This window comes from Cucurbita pepo, chromosome 7 (assembly GCF_057944985.1).
Source record: "Cucurbita pepo subsp. pepo isolate OVF chromosome 7, ASM5794498v1, whole genome shotgun sequence".
NCBI classification, from domain to species: domain Eukaryota; kingdom Viridiplantae; phylum Streptophyta; class Magnoliopsida; order Cucurbitales; family Cucurbitaceae; genus Cucurbita; species Cucurbita pepo.
Window position 1 is genome coordinate 10,098,910 of NC_141804.1, and position 19,112 is coordinate 10,118,021.

At 37.1% G+C, this 19,112-nt stretch overlaps 3 protein-coding genes across 7 annotated transcripts; all 3 read left to right on the forward strand.

Moving 5' to 3' along the window:
* The first annotated feature begins 45 nt into the window (after window positions 1-45).
* Window positions 46-6,067, forward strand: LOC111798860 (FAD-binding protein). Of its 2 annotated transcripts, XM_087125178.1 has the most exons (9): window positions 46-402; window positions 769-846; window positions 1,333-1,400; window positions 1,494-1,634; window positions 2,316-2,357; window positions 2,615-2,760; window positions 4,215-4,289; window positions 4,468-4,592; window positions 4,756-6,067. In XM_087125178.1, the coding sequence occupies exons 2-9, from the start codon at window positions 776-778 to the stop codon at window positions 4,757-4,759; spliced, it is 672 nt and encodes a 223-aa protein (XP_086981304.1). In that variant the 5' UTR covers window positions 46-402; window positions 769-775; the 3' UTR covers window positions 4,760-6,067. The 2 variants fall into 2 exon arrangements, with proteins under 2 accessions (XP_086981304.1, XP_086981303.1); XM_087125177.1 differs by lacking the exon at window positions 4,756-6,067 and having other exon boundaries at window positions 4,468-4,721.
* A 2,041-nt stretch (window positions 6,068-8,108) lies between these two features.
* Window positions 8,109-10,439, forward strand: LOC111798655 (Dormancy/auxin associated family protein). 2 transcript variants are annotated; one of them, XM_023681941.2, is made up of 3 exons: window positions 8,109-8,319; window positions 8,705-8,863; window positions 10,064-10,439. In XM_023681941.2, exons 1-3 carry the CDS (start codon window positions 8,202-8,204, stop codon window positions 10,162-10,164), a joined length of 378 nt encoding a protein of 125 aa, XP_023537709.1. In that variant the 5' UTR covers window positions 8,109-8,201; the 3' UTR covers window positions 10,165-10,439. The 2 variants fall into 2 exon arrangements, with proteins under 2 accessions (XP_023537709.1, XP_023537708.1); XM_023681940.2 differs by having other exon boundaries at window positions 10,068-10,439.
* A 3,901-nt stretch (window positions 10,440-14,340) lies between these two features.
* Window positions 14,341-19,037, forward strand: LOC111798565 (folate-binding protein 1). 3 transcript variants are annotated; one of them, XR_015421604.1, is made up of 6 exons: window positions 14,341-14,503; window positions 15,200-15,555; window positions 16,285-16,604; window positions 16,938-17,109; window positions 18,563-18,620; window positions 18,737-19,037. XR_015421604.1 is itself a non-coding variant. In XM_023681803.2 (5 exons), the coding sequence occupies exons 1-4, from the start codon at window positions 14,422-14,424 to the stop codon at window positions 17,062-17,064; spliced, it is 885 nt and encodes a 294-aa protein (XP_023537571.2). In that variant the 5' UTR covers window positions 14,342-14,421; the 3' UTR covers window positions 17,065-17,109; window positions 18,737-19,037. The 3 variants fall into 3 exon arrangements, 1 of the variants encoding a protein (XP_023537571.2); XR_002815715.2 differs by lacking the exon at window positions 18,563-18,620 and having other exon boundaries at window positions 14,342-14,503; window positions 18,737-18,859; window positions 18,960-19,037; XM_023681803.2 differs by lacking the exon at window positions 18,563-18,620 and having other exon boundaries at window positions 14,342-14,503.
* The last annotated feature ends 75 nt before the right edge of the window (window positions 19,038-19,112 follow it).

Consider the following 19,112-nt stretch of genomic DNA (forward strand, 5'->3'; position numbering starts at 1 on the left):
ATAAAATTAAATATATTTTTATTAATTTAGCTTATTTTAAAATTACCTTTAAACAAAGTCTCTCACCGCCCGTTCTCCACGAGCGAAGTCTCTCTTTCACTTCTATTACTCTCTGTTTATACGCCGCCGCCGCTGCCGCTGCCGCTGCTGTCCGGCCGGAATCTTCACGCTCTCTCTTCTCCATTGGCTGCTGCTTTGAATTCCATTACTTTGTTTCTCTTCGTCAGCTCTTTTTATTCCGTCGTCGCTTACTCGGCGAACAAGACTCTCTCTCTCTCTCTCTCTCTCTCTCTCTCTCTCTCTCGCATTCTCCCCGTTTCAAGTGAAAAACAGGGGGCGACGGAATCCGTCTTGGACCGAACAAGCTGATTCGAGTTGGAGTAATTGAAAATTTCAAAGAAGGTAAGGAAAATTTACGAGTCAATTTTTTGAATTAGAATGTTAAATTCTGTTGTTGTCAATTGATTTTACCGAAGAGTTCAATAGTTGCTGTGCGGTGCAGATTTAATTTTTGAAATATTTTCTATTATGATTCTTATGCTCTTTGATTAATCTCGTCATCCCTCACGCCCAATTTTGACATTGTTGCATGATTTCATTAAGTTCCAGATTGTTCATACGCCCAAATCTGAAATGCTCTGGCAATTACAAAAATAATTTATTGGATTTTCAGAAATGGAGTTGATCACGAATTTAATATCCCTTAACTTAGACTTTCGCTTATGGATTTAGTAGCGATTTAACACTTTTACCTTAATCATTTTGCAGAATTTGAATGGAAGAAGTTAAAGTTGAACACGAGCCAAGAGAAAAGATTTTCAAGATTTTTAAAGAGTTCATGGCTAGGTAACCTTAACATTTTCTTCATTAGATTTATAAGATTAACTGAAGATTGTACTGCCATTTTCTCAATAGCTTTTAAAGAATCTTCAGGAAAGGAAATTTTCAACTCTCTACTTATTGGTGTATCAGCTGGCTTAGAAAATGTGATTTGTAATAAGCTTCTATCAATCAAGCACGGTTGAATTGGTCTAGTAGTCAATAATGGTCGTGTAAATAACGAAGGGCTCAAAGAAAATGAGTTCAAGCTACGGTGGTTACCTGTCTATGATTTAATATCTTACGAGTTACCTTGACAACTGAACGAAGTAGGGTTGTACGATGGTCCCGTGAGAATAGTTAAGGGGCCAGCAAGTTTCCCGGAACACTCATATAAATCAAAATAAGATAAAAAGGATAAGGAACCTTTCGTGCATGACTTAGATTTGTATGTCTTTTCTCTTATTTTGTTCCACTTGATTGGTGTAAATATTTGATATCGGTAGCGTTCAGCGTTGGACAGCTCGAGGAATTGGGGACTCTTGGAAGCCAGTTGCTTTCTGGCGTTCAGCAAGGACTTGGTGTGTGTTCTTTATCTGATATGATACTTGTCATCTGCTTCTACTGTTAGGATGCAGTGTTGTGTTTTGTAGTTATTGTTTTCGCCTTTGCAGAGCTTCTTCGACGACCTGCGATAAACAGAACATCAAAGTTGATTGAGAATGTTGTTGAAACTAACAATACGGAGAGTCTTAGATCATACTTTGAAGCTGGGTGCATCACGACTCATGACGGTTTGCAAAGTTCAAAGAAGTGTATGTTTTTCTCCCAACTTTTGACAAGCAAGTTTGTCGACATTTTAATGCTCGATTGGCAAAATTGTTCCCTTTTGTATTACGAACGAATGAAAGGGTAGTATCATTCTCTTTCTTCCAATTCCTCTCGTTTTTTCTATCTCACGTTTTGGTTGTTTCTGTCAGATCCCACATCGGTTGGAGAGGGGAACGAAACATTTTTTAAAAAGTGCGGAAACTTCTCCGTAGGAGACGCGTTTTAAAAACCTTGAAGGGTAGCCTGAAAGGGAAAGCCCAAATAGGACAATATCTGCTGTTGGTGGGCTTGAGCTGTTACAAATGGTATCAGCAGACACCGGGTGATGTGTAAACGAGGACTCTGGGTCCCGAAGGGGGTGGATTATAAGATCCCATATCGGTTAGAGAGGGGAACGAAACATTCTTTATAAGGGTGTGGAAACCTCTCCCTAGCAGACGCGTTTTAAAAACCTTAAGGAGAATCCCAAAAGGGAAAACCCCAGGAGGACAATATCTGCTACTAGTGGGCTTGGGCTGTTATAGTTTCAATTTCAATAAGATATATTTCATACTTTTGTAACTAACCACTTGCTTAAACTGATATTGTTTCGTCTTTACATTTCTTTTGATCCTCATTTGTTATTTCCCTAATTTCATCGATTCATTTCTCGTGAACATATGCAGTGCATACGTGCCGGGTTGGACTGGATGATCATTTGGAAAAAGGTAGATAAAATGTTTCTATCAAGATTGAAGTTGTTTGCTATTTGTTGCATCCTGTAAGCATGTATGTTTTGTAATGATAAGTGCACGCATTTATTCTTGATTTCGCTATGCTTTGGCCAGTTTTTGTGGAAATTTTGTGTCCTTATGTCCCAAGGCACATTCTTCTGTCCTTTTTTGTGGTTTATCATGTATGACAGTACTTAAAAGTACATTCTCTGACTTTGTTACTGATATTTAACTATTTCATGGAACAACAGTAAGAAGCTTAACCAATGAACTCGAGCGCCTACTCGATGATGTAAATATTGCATTGCAAATGGAAAATCCCCTGTGCGCTTCAACGGTCTCAGATGAAGATGAGGATGTAGAATTGAATGATGAAGAAGCAACCATTCCTGATAAGGTAAACTGTGACTTCTATCTCTTAATAGTAACTTGATTTTAAATTATTAATGACATATTTGAGAGTAATTGTGAGATCCCACGTCGGTTGGAGAGGGGAACAAAACATTCTTTATAAGGGTCTGGAAACCTCTCCTTAGCAGACGCGTTTTAAAAACCTTGAGGGGAAGCCTGAAAAGGAAGGCCCAAGGAGGGTGTTGGATGATGAAAGTCCCACATCGGCTAATTTAGGGAATGATCATGGGTTTATAAGTGAGGCCTTTTGGGGAAGCCCAAAGCAAAGCCATGAGAGCTTATGCTCAAAGTGGACAATATCATACTATTGTGGAGAGTCGTGTTCGTCTAACATGATATCAGAGCCATGCCCTAAACTTAGTCGTGCCAATAGATTGGTAAATCCTCAAATATCGAACAAAGAACTCCAAAAGAAAAGGAGCCAAGCCTCCTCGAAGGCCGTAAAAAATGACTAAGACTCCAAAGGAGTCGAGCCTCGATTAAGGGGAGGTGCACTTTGTTCGAGGGGAGGTGTTGGATGATGAAAGTCCCACATCGGCTAATTTAGGGAATGATCATGGGTTTATAAGTGAGGCCTTTTGGGGAAGCCCAAAGCAAAACCATGAGAGCTTATGCTCAAAGTGGACAATATCGTACCATTGTGGAGAGTCGTGTTCGTCTAACAGAGGGCAATATCTGCTAGCAGTGGGGTTGGACTGTTACAAATGGTATCAGAGCCAAACACAGGGCGGTGTGCGAACGAGGAAGCTGGGCCCTGAAGGGGGGTGGATTGTGAGATCCCACATTGGTTGGAGAGTGGAACGAAACATTCTTTATAAGGGTGTGAAAACCTCTCCCTAGCAGATGCGTTTTAAAAACCTTTGGGGAAGCCGAAAAAGGAAGGCCCAAAGAGGACAATATCTGCCATCGGTGGGTTTGGGCTGTTACAAATGGTATCAGAGCCAGACACCGGACAGTGTGCCAGCGAGGACGTTGGACTCTAAAAGGAGGTGGATTGTGAGATCCCACATCGGTTGGAGATGGGAACAAAGCATTCTTTACAAGAGTGTGGAAACCTCTCCCTAGCAGACACATTTTAAAAATCTTGAGAGGAAGCTTGAAAGGGAAGGCTCAAAGAGAACAATATTTGCTAGCAGTGGGCTTGGGCGGTTACAAATGGTATCAGAGTCAGACATCGGACGGTATGCCAGCATCGCTGGGCCCTGAAGGGGGTGGATTGTGAGATCCCACCTCGGTTCGAGAGGGGAACGAAGCATTCTTTATAAGGGTGTGGAAACCTCTCCCTATCAGACATGTTTTAAAAACCTTGAGGGGAAGGCCTAGACAGTCCAAGCCCACCTGAAAAAAAGAATCACTCTCAAACATGTTATTAGATGTTGAAAACATCATTTCGGCATGCATTTTTCTGTCCTCTTTTTAATCAATTTCTGCTTTGTACAGAAACCTGATGCTAATGAATATGCTTTGTTAATGGGGATCATCAAAGTTATGGTCAAGAAAGATCATATAATGCAGGTAATGTTCTTCCTCCTCTGTTATTTTTCCAGGTGAACATACAATGCTGTCTTTTTCTTTTCCAATAATCGTCGATCGAAGGCTCTACTTCTTGCATTATGATTACGTCCTCTCTTAATCTCGGGAGGTATCTCCGGAGAAACGCTACGTTCATTATCTAAACTGAAACTCGTTGCAGGAGAAGATTATTTCTGGTCTAAGCCTCAAATCATCCTCTGGGGAACTCGAAACATACCGCCTAATGTGGTCGTTACGACCATATATAGACGACGAAATTATGAAACGAGCTTGGAAACTCATTCCGTGAGTGTTAACAACTTTAATTCTGAATGATTTGGTCTATAAGATGTTGCTAAGTTTTAGTAAATTCTTATGGATCAATATCCTCTCCAGGAGGAGCACAATTTTGAAGTTGATTATGTGCTTAACTTTTTATAGATTAAATTATTTTCTTTTCTTGTGATAGATGAGTTGTGTTCGTTCATATTTTGCAACGAGAATCAACTGTGGGCCCTACTCGAAAATCCGTAATCCGAACGTGTAATTTCACCTTCAAAAGGTACTCGATCTCATTTCTGTTGATTATTAGTGGGTTCGATACCATCTTATTGATGTTACCTAAATATTGACCTCGGTCTCGATTCACATCTCTTAGCCTAGAGTACAACAAAAATCATCCCAAACGTACTCGATGGACTCGTTAAGCTTGTTATGCTCTAAGATATGTTGCATGACTAGTATTAGAAGTGTTAGTTGGCTCTGATAAGCTAGTTATGACATAGTTAAGCAACTAGAGAATTGTGAGACTCTCATATTGGTTGGGGAGGAGAACAAAACATCATTTATAAGAGTGTGGAAACCTTTTCCTAGCAGACGTGTTTTAAAAACCTTGAGGGAAAGTCCAAAGAGGACAATATCTACTAGCGGTGGGCTTGGGTCGTTATATATGGTATCAGAGGCAGACACTGGATGATGTGCCAGCGAGGAGGTTGTTCTCTGAACGGGGTAGACACGAGGCAGTGTGCTAGTAAGAACGCTGGACCCGAAGGGGGGTGGATTGTGAGAATCCCACATTGGTTGGGCATTTATTAGGGTGTAGAAACTTTTTCCTAGCAAACGCGTTTTAAAGGAAGCCCGAAAGAGAAAGTCCAAAGAGGACAATATCTGCTAGCGGTGGGCTTAGGTCGTTATACGAATCATTTGGTTATACCTGATAAGACTTCTAAGAAAGTCTAAGAAAGTTTTGACCCCATTAAAGGTCAGAACTCATCCTGATAAGGTCCCGACTTGGTGTAAAAGTGGGACAATTGAGTAATCGAGAAAGAAGATGATAAGAGATGATGCAACAACACGTTTAAAGAACTTTAACCTAATGTATAGGGAATGTCGAGTTGCAACAGGTAAGTCGTCAAAATTGCAAAAGAGTTAAAATGCATGAAGAAGAACGAAGTTGCAAGTATTGGTTGAAAACACTTAGTCCAGATGAAGTCGACAAAAGGCGAAATGATGCTCGTGAGTGCAATGAGTTTAATCGAATATTCGAGACAAAGGAAAAAGGAAGCTCGGTTGAAGATGAAAAAACCTCACTAACGTAGCTTAATAGAGTTTGCTTTCGAGGAGACCATAATCGTGACCGTGACATATAACATACCTTTTTTTATAATTTTAAATTAAAAAAATATTTGTTTTTTCTGAAATTTCCAATGTTCCCTACCCATTCAAATAAATTATTTATTTTAAATGATGTATGCAATAACTTGTGTAAGTTAATTTAATCTTATAATTATAACTATAAAGTCCTCATCATATTATACCTAATCTTTGTCGTATATAATATATATTTAAATATATAAACATTTGTCTTATTCATCTTAATGATATTTATGAAAAGCCAACTAATTAGTGAATAATTTAATTTAGGAGTCGAAGGAATCACGAACAATGGTTCAACCATTAATTTATTTTATCAGAAAAATAGACGAGCTTAAATCGGGCTAAGGCGAGGTAGGTCATATTCTCCCGGGTCCAATAGACCTTTGGAGCAGTTTGGTTGGACTTGGTCGGCTTCGTTCGACCTAATCTAGACCAACTTTAGCTTGTGCATATTTCCACTTTTGCCCTTGTATCTCGTTTAGTTCTAAGACGATTGAATCCAATTGAAATTTTATTTGAACCTAAAAAAAAGAGATCTTTATTTTCACCGAGACCAGGACTCTGACCGCGTGCCTGTTGAAGAATGAGCCGGCGACTCATAGGCAGTGGCTTGGTTAAGGGAACCCACCGGAGCCGTAGCGAAAGCGAGTCTTCATGGGGCAATTGTCACTACTTATGGACCTGAACCTGGGTGATCTATCCATGACTAGGATGAAGCTTGGGTGAAACTAAGTGGAGGTCCGAATCGATTGATGTTGAAGAATCAGCGGATGAGTTGTAGTTAGGGGTGAAATGCCACTCGAGCTAGTTGGTTCTCCCCGAAATGCGTTGAGGCGTAGCAGTTGACTGGACATCTAGGGGTAAAGCACTATTTCAGTGCGGGCCACGAGAGCGGTACCAAATCGAGGCAAACTCTGAATACTAGATATGATCTCAAAATAACAAGAGTCAAGGTTGGGCAGTGAGGCGATGGGGGATAAGCTTCATCGTCGAGAGGGAAATAGCCCGGATCACCAGCTAAGGCCCCTAAATGACGGCTCAGTGATAAAATTAGTTTGATGAATCTAATAGTCTTATTATACACATTTTAATCGGAGTTCTTCCCCTTGTTTGAATAGTTTAATTTATAAGTTTATTAAAATACAATATTTTAATACGTCGTGATAACAACCCGTAATATTTTAGAAATCATTATAATATACACCCAGTTGTAAAATAAATTGAAAAAAAATCATTAGTCAACTTTCCTTTTATTTCGATAGATTTTGCATCACGAAATAAATTTAAAAACAAGATACGTTTTCAATATCAATAGTAGCTCCCACTAAAACGATCGTAGCAGCCTTCCATTCAAACAAATTGTCATCGTGTGTTTTTTATTCACGGGTCTTGTTCTGTTCTTCCTACCGCTCTTAATCGTCGTCCTTAAACGATACGATCGAACAATTCCATCAATTAAATTTTTTTATTTGTTAACGTTTAAAGAAATGAAGTATATTACGTCGTTAAGCTCAACACTTAGCTACCGACTATATAGTTGTTGTGCCTCAGTAATAAGTTGTCTGTGGTAATTAATTACTTGGTTTATCGAGAAAATTAAAGGTTGACGAAACTATACTTTATGATCTAATGCTAAATTTTAACGTTCGAAAATATTTATGTCAATATCGACTTGGACTAGAAGAAAAATGACAAATTTACAGCATAGTATAATTTTTTTTTTATCCAATATGTTTTTTTTTCTTTTTTTACTTTTTTATTGTACAGAAAATAAATTTAAAGTAAAAATATATTAATTTTTAAAAAAAGAAATTAGACAGATAAATGATTTATTAGAACAAAATATAATATTTATTTAAAAGCTGATTATATATATAATTAAATTTTTATATATAGATTCTCAAATATGGGTATTTTAGTATTTTCACTCACGGCAAAACTGGTCCCGCTATCCTCCTTAAAGTCCACGTGTCACTTATCTTTCCAGATCCTCGCGTCGTGGGGTCCACTTGTTAATACGTTCTTATCCTCAACATCACCTCTCATCAGCCGTACAATCCACTGTCTCCCAGATTAATCTAACGGTTCAGATTTCATCTCTACCGCTCACGACTTGTTCGATGTTTAACGCCCCAAATTTCTCTTTAAATATCTTCCCCACTGCCGCTTCTAAGCTCTTCAATATCGAGAACCGCCGCTTCCTCCGCCGTGACGGGACTTTAGCCATTTCTTCTCTTCTTCTTCGATTTCCTGTTCCTTATGGGCTTACTTGACCAGCTTTGGGATGATACCGTCGCTGGACCCCGGCCAGATAGTGGCCTTGGCAAGCTTCGTAAACACTCCACGTTTTCCGGGCGAAATAGCTCCGGCAGCAAGGGTACGCTATGGATATTTTTATTCCACTGCTTGCCAAGCGAACACGTCGTCGAACTCGATAAACTTCAACTTGAAACCCTAATTTTAAGCTCAATAACGGAATATTGAGTATTCGATTGATTTTTCTAGGTTAAAAGTGGTTTAAACTGTAGGCTGATGATCGAATTGAGATTCTAATTTTTTTTTTTATAAATTTCTTAATAAAAACCTACCGTTGATTTTGCTTGAGAAATAGCCAGCAGCTCGGATTTGTCTCGCAATTTGACAGGATCTGTACCTTTGAACTGAAAAAGATGCTCAATCGATACCTTGAACTTCATAAAATCATAGTTTCTATGTTGACTATTCTTTTTTCTTGATTTTTTATTGAACTCTTTTTGGATCAGAGCTCGATGGCGGCAGCGCGAGATCGTACGGCGAAGAATCTTCACAATCGTCGGTGAGGATCACGAGGAGTATCATGATACTAAGGCCGCCAGGGTACCAGTCTGGTTCGCCGCCTATTTCACCGGCCGGATCTAGTTCTCCGGCATCGCCTTTTTCTGGTAAGTAACGAGACGTCTTTTTTTGCCCTTTCCTCTTTATTCGAAATTACCAATATGCCCTTCATGTAGAATCCAAATGCACTTTTATCTTTCAATACAAGTTGGAATAAAATTACACGAGGGGGGTTTTTTTGTCCTTTGGTTATGGCGTCGCCTTCATGATTGGACAGGCACACAAAACGGTAGTTGTGTTTGGTGAAAAGATATGGTTCTAATTAAACCTGGATTGAAGAGCATCCTTCCATTGAAAGTGCTTCTGTTCGTTTAAATTCGATTGCCATGGAATAGTTAATCCATTGACCCACCGTATTTATGGTGTTTCATTAGCAGTTTTCAGTTCAATCGTTTTCAAATTCATTGCTTACTTCTCTTCTTGTGGACATAGTTATAGACTATTCTCCTGTTTTGTGGAGGTTGTTTGCCTTGCTCGTTGGTTGGCAGATCTTTGTCAAACAAGTAGAAGTATTTCGTGTGGTTCTGCTGATTTCTTCTGAAAAGTTAAATGAAATAGGTGGGAATTGTGGTTTGGTTTGAAAACGTCGAGCTTACTTCATAAACATTCATGTTGGTCAAAGAAAAAATCTGGATCTTGTGAAATCATTATTGCAAACTTAATGTTCATTGTTTCTCTGTTTCAAAACCCTTACTGCTTAAGTTTTTGCTCTTATGGGTTGCATTGAACGTTAGTAAAATCATTTAGAAATATCAATTTGAGCATAGGTTAATTACTTGATGTTGAGGATTGTTGGAAGAGGAGTCCCATATCGGCTAATTAAGGGGTTGATTGTAAAGGAACACTGTCTTCATTGGTATGACGCCTTTTGGTGAAACCAAAAGCAAAACCACAAGGGCTTAGGCTCAAAGTGGACAATATCATACCATTGCGAAGCTTCGTATGTATCATTGTTGAACTAAAGAAGGATTGTTTGGAAATCGATTAGCAATAGAAAACTCTCTCTATAACGTTGTTTTGCTGTTGGGTTTGATGTTTCAAAGCTTGTTTTTAGTGGTCTTTTCTTGGATCTTTTGTCTTTCATATCGAAAATTGATTTAATCCGTTCTTGTTTCCTATGTCTGATTTCCGTACCTCATAAATTGTATCATGAAACTATAAATATGCATACTAATTCTTGATTTCCTATCTCTTAGTAGCATCTTTCAACTTTGTGTTTATTTATAAGTAATTTCTCCCTTTTGGAGGTAGGGAGTCCTTCCGGTTTCGAAGAAGGTCGATCTCCGACACATACACAAAGGCAACCGATAGTGGACCCGGGAGCCCTTCTTCTCCTCACAACATGTGAGATCTAATAAGCTGAGCTCTCTAATTCCCTTTCAACAATGTTCTCCAAAACCTTCATATATTCGTGTAATCTTAGTGTATCGTAACGTGGCTGTATTAGTATGCATGTGAATTCCGTATGAAGGGTATTAGAATAAGTCTTGTAGGAGAAGGAAGAAGCTAAAATCGAGGGAGATTATGGTAATTTCGAGTACGTAGACGAGGGTACTATTGTAAATTAGGCATCAATGTTGTTGGTTTTGTTAGTGGAATGTAAAAGGGAAGTTGTTCTTTTCATGTGGACCTTATCACTGATTGATTGATTGATTGTGTTTGGTTTTCCATTGGACAGTGCTTTGGTTAATGCAAGACAGCACTGTTTTTCTTTGAATGGTTGCTACAAAGCACCAAATCAATGGCTTTGGACAGATGCTCTTTTCAGGTTTTAATGCCATTCCTTCAGTGTTTTGCTTTTGGATTCTGTTAGGCCTTGGATTTAATTAAGTAAAAGTTGGGTGGTGGGCTAGTTCTTTATTAGGGAACGTTCGTATGACCTTCGACCTTCCATAAACGTTTTAGAACGATACTTAAAGTAGAAATGTATTGGAGTATTAGAGTGTTGGGACGAAAAATTGACCTAATAATGTCTAGAAGGATGCTTTCTTGAATTTAGTGTAACAGCTTAAGCTCACCTTAGGCTGATGCTTTCTTGAATTTTGGTTTTTCCTTTCGAGCTTTTTCTTAAGGTTTTTGAAATCGGGCTGTTAGGGAGGTGTTTTCTTACCTTATAAGGAATGTTTTGTTCTCCTCCCCGATTGATGTGAGATCCACAATCCACCTCCTTAAGGGCTTAATGTCACGGCCATGCTTATCCAAGGCATGTTGCCCATGGCTGCATGTCTGTGACGCGCCGAAACCTTTGCCTTGTACTACTTTATTGCTTTCTTTTATTGCTTTTATGTTGTATTATTTCTTCTTGTTTTCTTTAAGAGTATGACGTTTCGGCGATGTCATGGCTACGCCCGTTAGACATGAAATGTCTCAAAATGTACTATAGGAGGATATGACTAGATATCAACTTCTCCCTCCCTACCCGATAGTTATATGCAATGAGCCGTTGTTGTGGCTTTTTGCTTACATTTCCGTGTATAACACCAATTTCAATCTCTCTCTTGCTCTTAAAACTCTCTTCTAAAACCTCTCTTCCCCGCTTTCTAAAATTTTCTCTTGAAATTGAGACTCGAGGTTTGTATTCACGTTGTCTTGTTGCTTTTTGCTTACGTTCCTGTGTAACACCAATTTCAATTTCTCTTTCTTGCTCTTAAATCTCTTTTCTAAAACCTCTCTTCCCCACTTTCTAAAATTTTCTCTTGAAATCGAGACTCGAGGTTTGTATTCACGTTGTCCGATCGTAGACAGTGTAACTTGAAGTAGGCTTGACCCACTCAGTGCTAAAAGTGCGTGCCGCACAATTCCCAAATCCACTACCTAAAAACTGCGATTATGACACCTAGCGTATTCGCTAATACACTGTTCGGTGTTTGGCTCTGATGCCATTTTTAACTGCCTAAATCCACCGCTAAGATATTGTTTCTAAATTTTGTTAATTTTAAGATAAAATTTTAAAATGATAATATGACATTATTTTTCATAATTGAGTAGAAGGTCTAATTTATTATTAAATTTATTTATTTAAATATGATTATTTATTGGGAATAAGTTAATAAAATCTGATGAATTCTTTATAAATAATTTGAAAGGAAAATCATTGAATTATAGAATATACAAATTTAAAATTAGGTTAAGGGTCCGTCTTGAATTATCTTTTAATTATTTTAATTCAAGTGGTTTTTAAAAATTCATTTTAAGCTTTTTTTTTTTTTTTTTTTTTTAATAAGAAACTATTTAAAATTAAAAACAAATGTTTTATTACACAAATTGATTTGGTCTTAACATTATCATAAATTATGTAACAAAGTTTAAAATTATAACAAAAACATTATGAACTAATTAACTATAGCTAAAAACGGTGAGGTTACTTGAGTAACTAATTAACTATAGCTAAAAACGGTGAGGTTACTTGAGTGGTCCCGTGAAGTGAGAGATAGGTGTAGTTGTTGTAGGTGGGCGATGGGTGTTGGTCATTAGAGCTACGCAAGGGGCCATGGTCGGTGGAGGTGGGCGGTATGCAATATAAGTACCAGTAGCTAGTGGTCAGTGCAACGACGACGATGATGGAAGTGAATATGAAAATTTGAGGAGTTAGCATCTAAAAATTTAAAATTAATTTGATTCCTAGAGTTCAAGACTTCGACTACTGTAATTTTTTTTTAAAAAGCTAAATAGTCGAAAAATTAAATTTAAAGTTTTTAGTTTTTATATGTACACTGTCTTATCAAATCAAAATTTTCACGATAACTAATCAACCTGATTTAATAAATTGAAGTATATTAAAACCTAAATTAGGTCACCTTTAAAAATATCAAATTTATTTGAATAAAATCCACTACAAAAAGGTAAATTAAAAAAAAAAAAACAAAATTCATTTAGTGAACATCCTTGTCATTATATATATATATATATATATTTATTTATTTATTTATTTATTTATTGATATTTTGTTCATGGGGATTTGAGACAGTTTTGGAATATAATCTTAAGTGGGCACCACATATTTTCTTTTCAAATGGGATTAGGGATTGGATTCCAAGCAATTATTGCTTTCAAAATGGTTAGGTTGGTGGAACCCTACTACTTCTAAAGTTAATGAAGGTGTGCTCGGGTATGAGAATCCCACATTAGTTAGGGAAGAGAACAAAACACCATTTTTAAGGTAAGGGTGTGGCTTTCCTTAACAGACGCGTTTTAAAGTCTTGAGGAGAAAGCCCTAAGGGGACAATATCGGCTAGTAGTGGCTTGGGCCGTTACACATGGTATTAGAGCCAGGACTATGTGCCAGCGAGGAAGCTGTTCCTCGAAGGGGATAGACATGAGGCGGTGTGCTAGTAAGGATGTTGAGCTCCGAAAGGGGTGGATTTGGTGGGGATCCCACATCGATTGGAGAAAGGAACAAGTACCAGCGAGGACGCTGGGCCCTAAAGAGGGGTGGATTTGAGAATCTCACTTTGGTTGGGGAGGAGAACGAAACACGGTTTATAAGGATGTGAAAACATTTCTCTAGCAGATTCGTTTTAAAGTCTTGAGGAGAAGCTCGAAAGGGAAATCCCAAATAGGACAATATCTACTAGCGGTGGACTTGAGCCGTTACATCGGGACCATTCATTCTCATTTAGTCACCTAGTATCTTTCGGATTTGCTTGAAGCTCTTCACTTTCATTTGGTCGCTTAGTATCTTTCGATCTCTGTCGTCTCAAATTTGAAGGTTTGCTCGAGGCTGTTCACTTCCATTTAAGTTAATAAAATATATTTTAATCTCTATACTTTTGAATTCGAAGGTTTGTTCGTTCGAACACTAACTAAAATTGTAATAGCGAATTTTAATATATTTGAATTTATTTAAAACATTTATATTATTGAGGGACATTTAAATAAAACATAATTCCAAGGCTAAATAATTACAAAAATATATCAACATCTAAATTATTACCAATTATACCCATCGGCCCACAATTAAGCAAGGTTTGTAAAAAGACTCATGAGCCCCTATGGGTGCTTAAATTTTGATATTTATAATTTTTTTAAAATTTAAATATTAAAAGTAGATAAATAAAAATATTATTTATAAATGTCCCTAAATTTAAAAATCTTTTTTTAATTTTTGTTGCTAAATGAATGATGTATATAAATTATTATGTAATAATTAAAACCATATATTTTTAAAATAAAATAAAAATAAATAAAAAATACAAATAAAAATAAATGAATTTTAAAAAATAACACTAGTACGGGAAGAGTACTTTTAAACTTTTTAAAAAATTTGAAGGGTATTAATGTAAATTTGTAGTTTGAAAATTATACTTTTAAAGTTTGGAGGTGTTATTGAAATTTTTTAAAAAATAAGATTATTTTAAAAGGTATTTTTATTATTTAATTTAAAATTAAATACGTATTATAATGACGTTTTTTTTTACAATATAATAAATTAAAAAAATATTTTCCTAATTAGATTTGGGCCTGGGCCTGGGCCTGGGCCCAATCCACAGGACTCTCGTCTTTGGAGTATCCATCAGCGCCAACAAGTCCGCCTCTCTGCAATTACGAGTATGGTCTTCTTTCTTAGTTTCTGCGAACTGTAATTTGCCTCGAACGAGTCCAGAAAATGGCGCAAAGGACGAAGAATATGAACATTTGGTACTTATTCATGATGCTAAATTTCAATCTGCTGCTTCCTTTTTCATCTGGTAAACTTCATTTTTTGATCTGCTTTCTTCCTCGATTTCTTTATTTGATTGTTCTGCAACGTAGTTTCCATATGAGGCTTGTGTTCGTATTAGATTTATTAAAAAATGGTTCATGATTGTGTTGAATTGAAATATATTTGAGTGTAATTGTCATTCTTGTGCCTGATTTCCCGGAAATTGCAGCTGCGGTTTGGTTCTGCGAATTGGGATATAATCTTACGAGATTGTTTGGATATTTGGAAAATTATTAGTGTTTTGATCCTTCCGATTTTAATTTTCTACTTGAGAAACTACTTGAGAAATTTGATGATGTGTCTTTCAATTTATCTAGTCTTTTGTTTCTTATCCAAATATTACTCACTGAGCAAAGGATTTATTTTTTCTAACACAAAAAATTATTGTAATCAGTAGATTCAACATCATATTGAATTAGTTTCTTATCAATCTGTAGGTTGTTCAAGTTTGGATCAACTTCAGTTATATATCTGTCTCATATCCAATTTGGATCACTAGATTCATCATCATATTGAATTAGTTCCTTGCTTATTTGTGATTGTTTTACATGGAAGGAAGAAATGGCTATGCCGTATTTTTCATATGGATATTGAGAGGAAGACTATTTTACCTCTTCTTTATTTCTTAATTTTTTACAATGCAAATTAAGGTTCATTTTACAAAACTGTGTTTTTCTTGTAGGGGAATCAAATGATGTCTGCGTTTCAAAAGGTGGTCGGTTCGCACCCTTCGCAATGGAAGGAAAACCTCCAAAAAAGGTTAGCAAAGCACAAGATTTGACACTTTGTCGAGTCTTCAGAAAGAAGACTTGCTGTGGTGTAGCTCAAACATACCCAGCTTTGCTTTCTGTTAGGATGCTGGCTTCAACAGGAGAAGGCAACCAAGAATGCTTGCAATTGTGGGAACTTCTGGAGTGCTCGATTTGTGATCCACTAGTTGGCATTCAACCCGGACCTCCTCTGATATGTCCCTCTTTCTGCGACAGAGTCTTCAACGCTTGCTCTGATGCTTACTTTTCTGTTGATGCTAAAACACAGGTGAGCAGATGATAGATATTGTCCTCTTTGGGTTTTCCCTTCTGGATTTCCCCTCAAGGTCTTAAAACACGTCTGCTAGGAAGAGGTTTCCACATTCTTATAAAGAATGTTTCGTTCCCCTCTCCAACCGATGTGGGATCTCACAATCCACCCCCTTTCGGGGCCCAGCGTCCTCATTGGAACTCGTTCCTTTCTCCAATCGATGTGGGGTCTCACAGACCTAGATATTCTTTGGTTAACCATATGAGGTTTCAAAAAACTGATAGTCATAGAGGTACATATGAGGTTTCCAAAAGTTGACTGTCTTAGAGGCACATAGGTAATGGCACTCATTTTAGAAGGAAAAAGAAAATGTCATCTAATTGCTAGTAAAACTTTAGTTTAGTTATATATTTAGTCTGTAATTAGTCCTTAAACTATACACTAATGCTTCTATTTAGATTATACCATCGTTGTGTTTAGTTGTCTAGCACATCATTCCAGCTCAGGTAAAGTTTATCAAATGGACATGTTACGTTGAGGACTAAATTTATAATTTAACGTAACTTTTATAGTTATTTCATAATATAAAATTGTTGGAACTTCGTTCACTTTTGTTAGTTTGTTATTTCCATCTTTCTACATGCACGATGTTCTCTTAACCAATGTAATGAGAAGTAAAAGCACGAACTCGAACCTTGTCCACAATGTAAGACTAAATATACTTCCTGATTAGATTTTATTGTTCAGGTTCTAGCACCGTGCGGAGTGAATGACTTTGTGTGTGGCAGGGCTTCTGAATGGGTTTCGAATGGGACGCAGCTTTGCAGTGCTGCAGGTTTTTCAGTTAAGATTCCGAACGACGAAACCTCTTGCTATGGTAGTAAAGCCAGACTAGACTCCGTTGCTAATTCGTGGAAGTCTTCACCGTCTGTAGTGGTTTCTCAAAGAACAGGGCACTTGGGTGTTTTAGAGGACTTCCAGCAATGGGTGAAAGAAATGAGTTTCCGTGAACAGGTTTCTTGGCTGATCAGTTCCATGGTGCTTTCAGCTGGGCTTCTCCTTGCAAGGTTGAGGAAGCTAACCATTTTCACTACTTGGTCTTTTATTTTCCCTGGCTTGCACTAAATTTTGGTCCTTCATTTCTTCAAGTTTGTCAATGGCTAGGCTTTAGGTATTAACTTCAATAAGATGGGTCCGGTAACGCGACAGGTAAAATTCGAAATGTAGTTAGCAAGGGCTCGTGTTCTTAGTTCAAATAATTACTTGATAGACTTAAATATTGAAACTATGTTACTTATTAGTGTTTGATGTCGGAAGGAAAGGGGGAAAGGAGTTTAAGACTCAAAATGTTCTAGTTGTTTATTTTCATGTGTTCTATTCTTATAATGTCTATAATGCAGCAAAAGGAAAAGTCATATCCAGCGCCAGAAATACGACGCTATTCGACGAGCAACAAAGAAAATGGAAGCAAATATGAGTCAGAATTCTCTTGGCACTCAAGGAATCAGGAAACGAAGTAGAAGATGACTGTAACCTCACATCTAAAGAAATTTTGTTTGTCGATTTCGCGAGGTAAAACCATATCTCTTTTCTATTAACTTTTAATGCTCGTTTGCTCGTTGCTTCATTGTATTCTTTTTCTCTCGCTTATATTCATTTAGGTTGCTCGTTTGCTCGTTGCTTCATTGTATTCTTTTTCTCTCGCTTATATTCATTTAGGTTGCTCGTTTGCTTCACTGTATTCTTCTTCTCTCGCTTATATTCATTTAGGTTGCTCGTTTGCTCGTTGCTTCATTGTATTATTCTTCTCTCGCTTATATTCATTTAGGTTGCTCGTTTGCTTCACTGTATTCTTCTTCTCTCGCTTATATTCATTTAGGTTGCTCGTTTGCTCGTTGCTTCATTGTATTATTCTTCTCTCGCTTATATTCATTTAGGTTGCTCGTTTGCTTCACTGTATTCTTCTTCTCTCGCTTATATTCATTTAGGTTGCTCGTTTGCTCGTTGCTTCATTGTATTATTCTTCTCTCGCTTATATTCATTTAGGTTGCTCGTTTGCTTCACTGTATTCTTCTTCTCTCGCTTATATTCATTTAGGTTGCTCGTTGCTTCATTGTATTATTCTTCTCTCGCTTATATTCATTTAGGTTGCTCGTTTGCTTCACTGTATTCTTCTTCTCTCGCTTATATTCATTTAGGTTGCTCGTTTGCTCGTTGCTTCATTGTATTATTCTTCTCTCGCTTATATTCATTTAGGTTGCTCGTTTGCTTCATTGTATTCTTCTTCTCTCGCTTATATTCATTTAGGTTGCTCGTTTGCTTCACTGTATTCTTCTTCTCTCGCTTATATTCATTTAGGTTGCTCGTTTGCTCGTTGCTTCATTGTATTATTCTTCTCTCGCTTATATTCATTTAGGTTGCTTGTTTGCTCGTTGCTTCATTGTATTCTTCTTCTCTCGCTTATATTCATTTAGGTTGCTCGTTTGCTCGTTGCTTCATTGTATTATTCTTCTCTCGCTTATATTCATTTAGGGGCTCGTTTGCTTCATTGTATTCTTCTTCTCTCGCTTATATTCATTTAGGTTGCTCGTTTGCTTCACTGTAGTCTTCTTCTCTCGCTTATATTCATTTAGGTTGCTCGTTTGCTCGTTGCTTCATTGTATTATTCTTCTCTCGCTTATATTCATTTAGGTTGCTCGTTTGCTTCATTGTATTCTTCTTCTCTCGCTTATATTCATTTAGGTTGCTCGTTTGCTTCACTGTATTCTTCTTCTCTCGCTTATATTCATTTAGGTTGCTCGTTTGCTCGTTGCTTCATTGTATTATTCTTCTCTCGCTTATATTCATTTAGGTTGCTTGTTTGCTCGTTGCTTCATTGTATTCTTCTTCTCTCGCTTATATTCATTTAGGTTGCTCGTTTGCTCGTTGCTTCATTGTATTCTTCTTCTCTCGCTTATATTCATTTAGGTTGCTCGTTTGCTCGTTGCTTCATTGTCTTCTTCTTCTATCGCTTATATTCATTTAGGTTGCTCGTTTGCTCGTCACTTCATCGTATTCTTCCTCTATCGCTTATATTCATTTAGGTTACTCGTTTGCTCGTCACTTCATCGTATTCTTCCTCAATCGTTTATATTCATTTAGGTTACTTGTTTGCTCCTCACTTCATCGTATCCTTCTTCTCTCGCTTATATTCATTTAGGTTCATCATGTGGCTGAAAACTCAACTCTGATTTCCACAAGTCCCGATACTCGAAAAATTCGAAAAGTAGCAGCCATGGTAGCCCCCTTCCATTAAAATGAAGGAGAGAAAGATTAAAGAAAAGTGAGTTATCTAGTTGTACAATGATAGAAAGGATTGGAAATTGTGATAAAATTCTATGAATTGTTCATTACTCATACAAGAATTTTGGTGACCATAACAGTTCGTTGCTGTGTAACTGTTGAAGCAGAGCTTCATTGACTTGGTAAGTTCTCTAAGTTTAAAAAAGTCTTCATATTTATTTGATTGTGTTCTTTCTTTCCCCTTCTTGTTATTTGGAATACTATTAGGGTTTGTTCAAAGAATTATGCTTTTG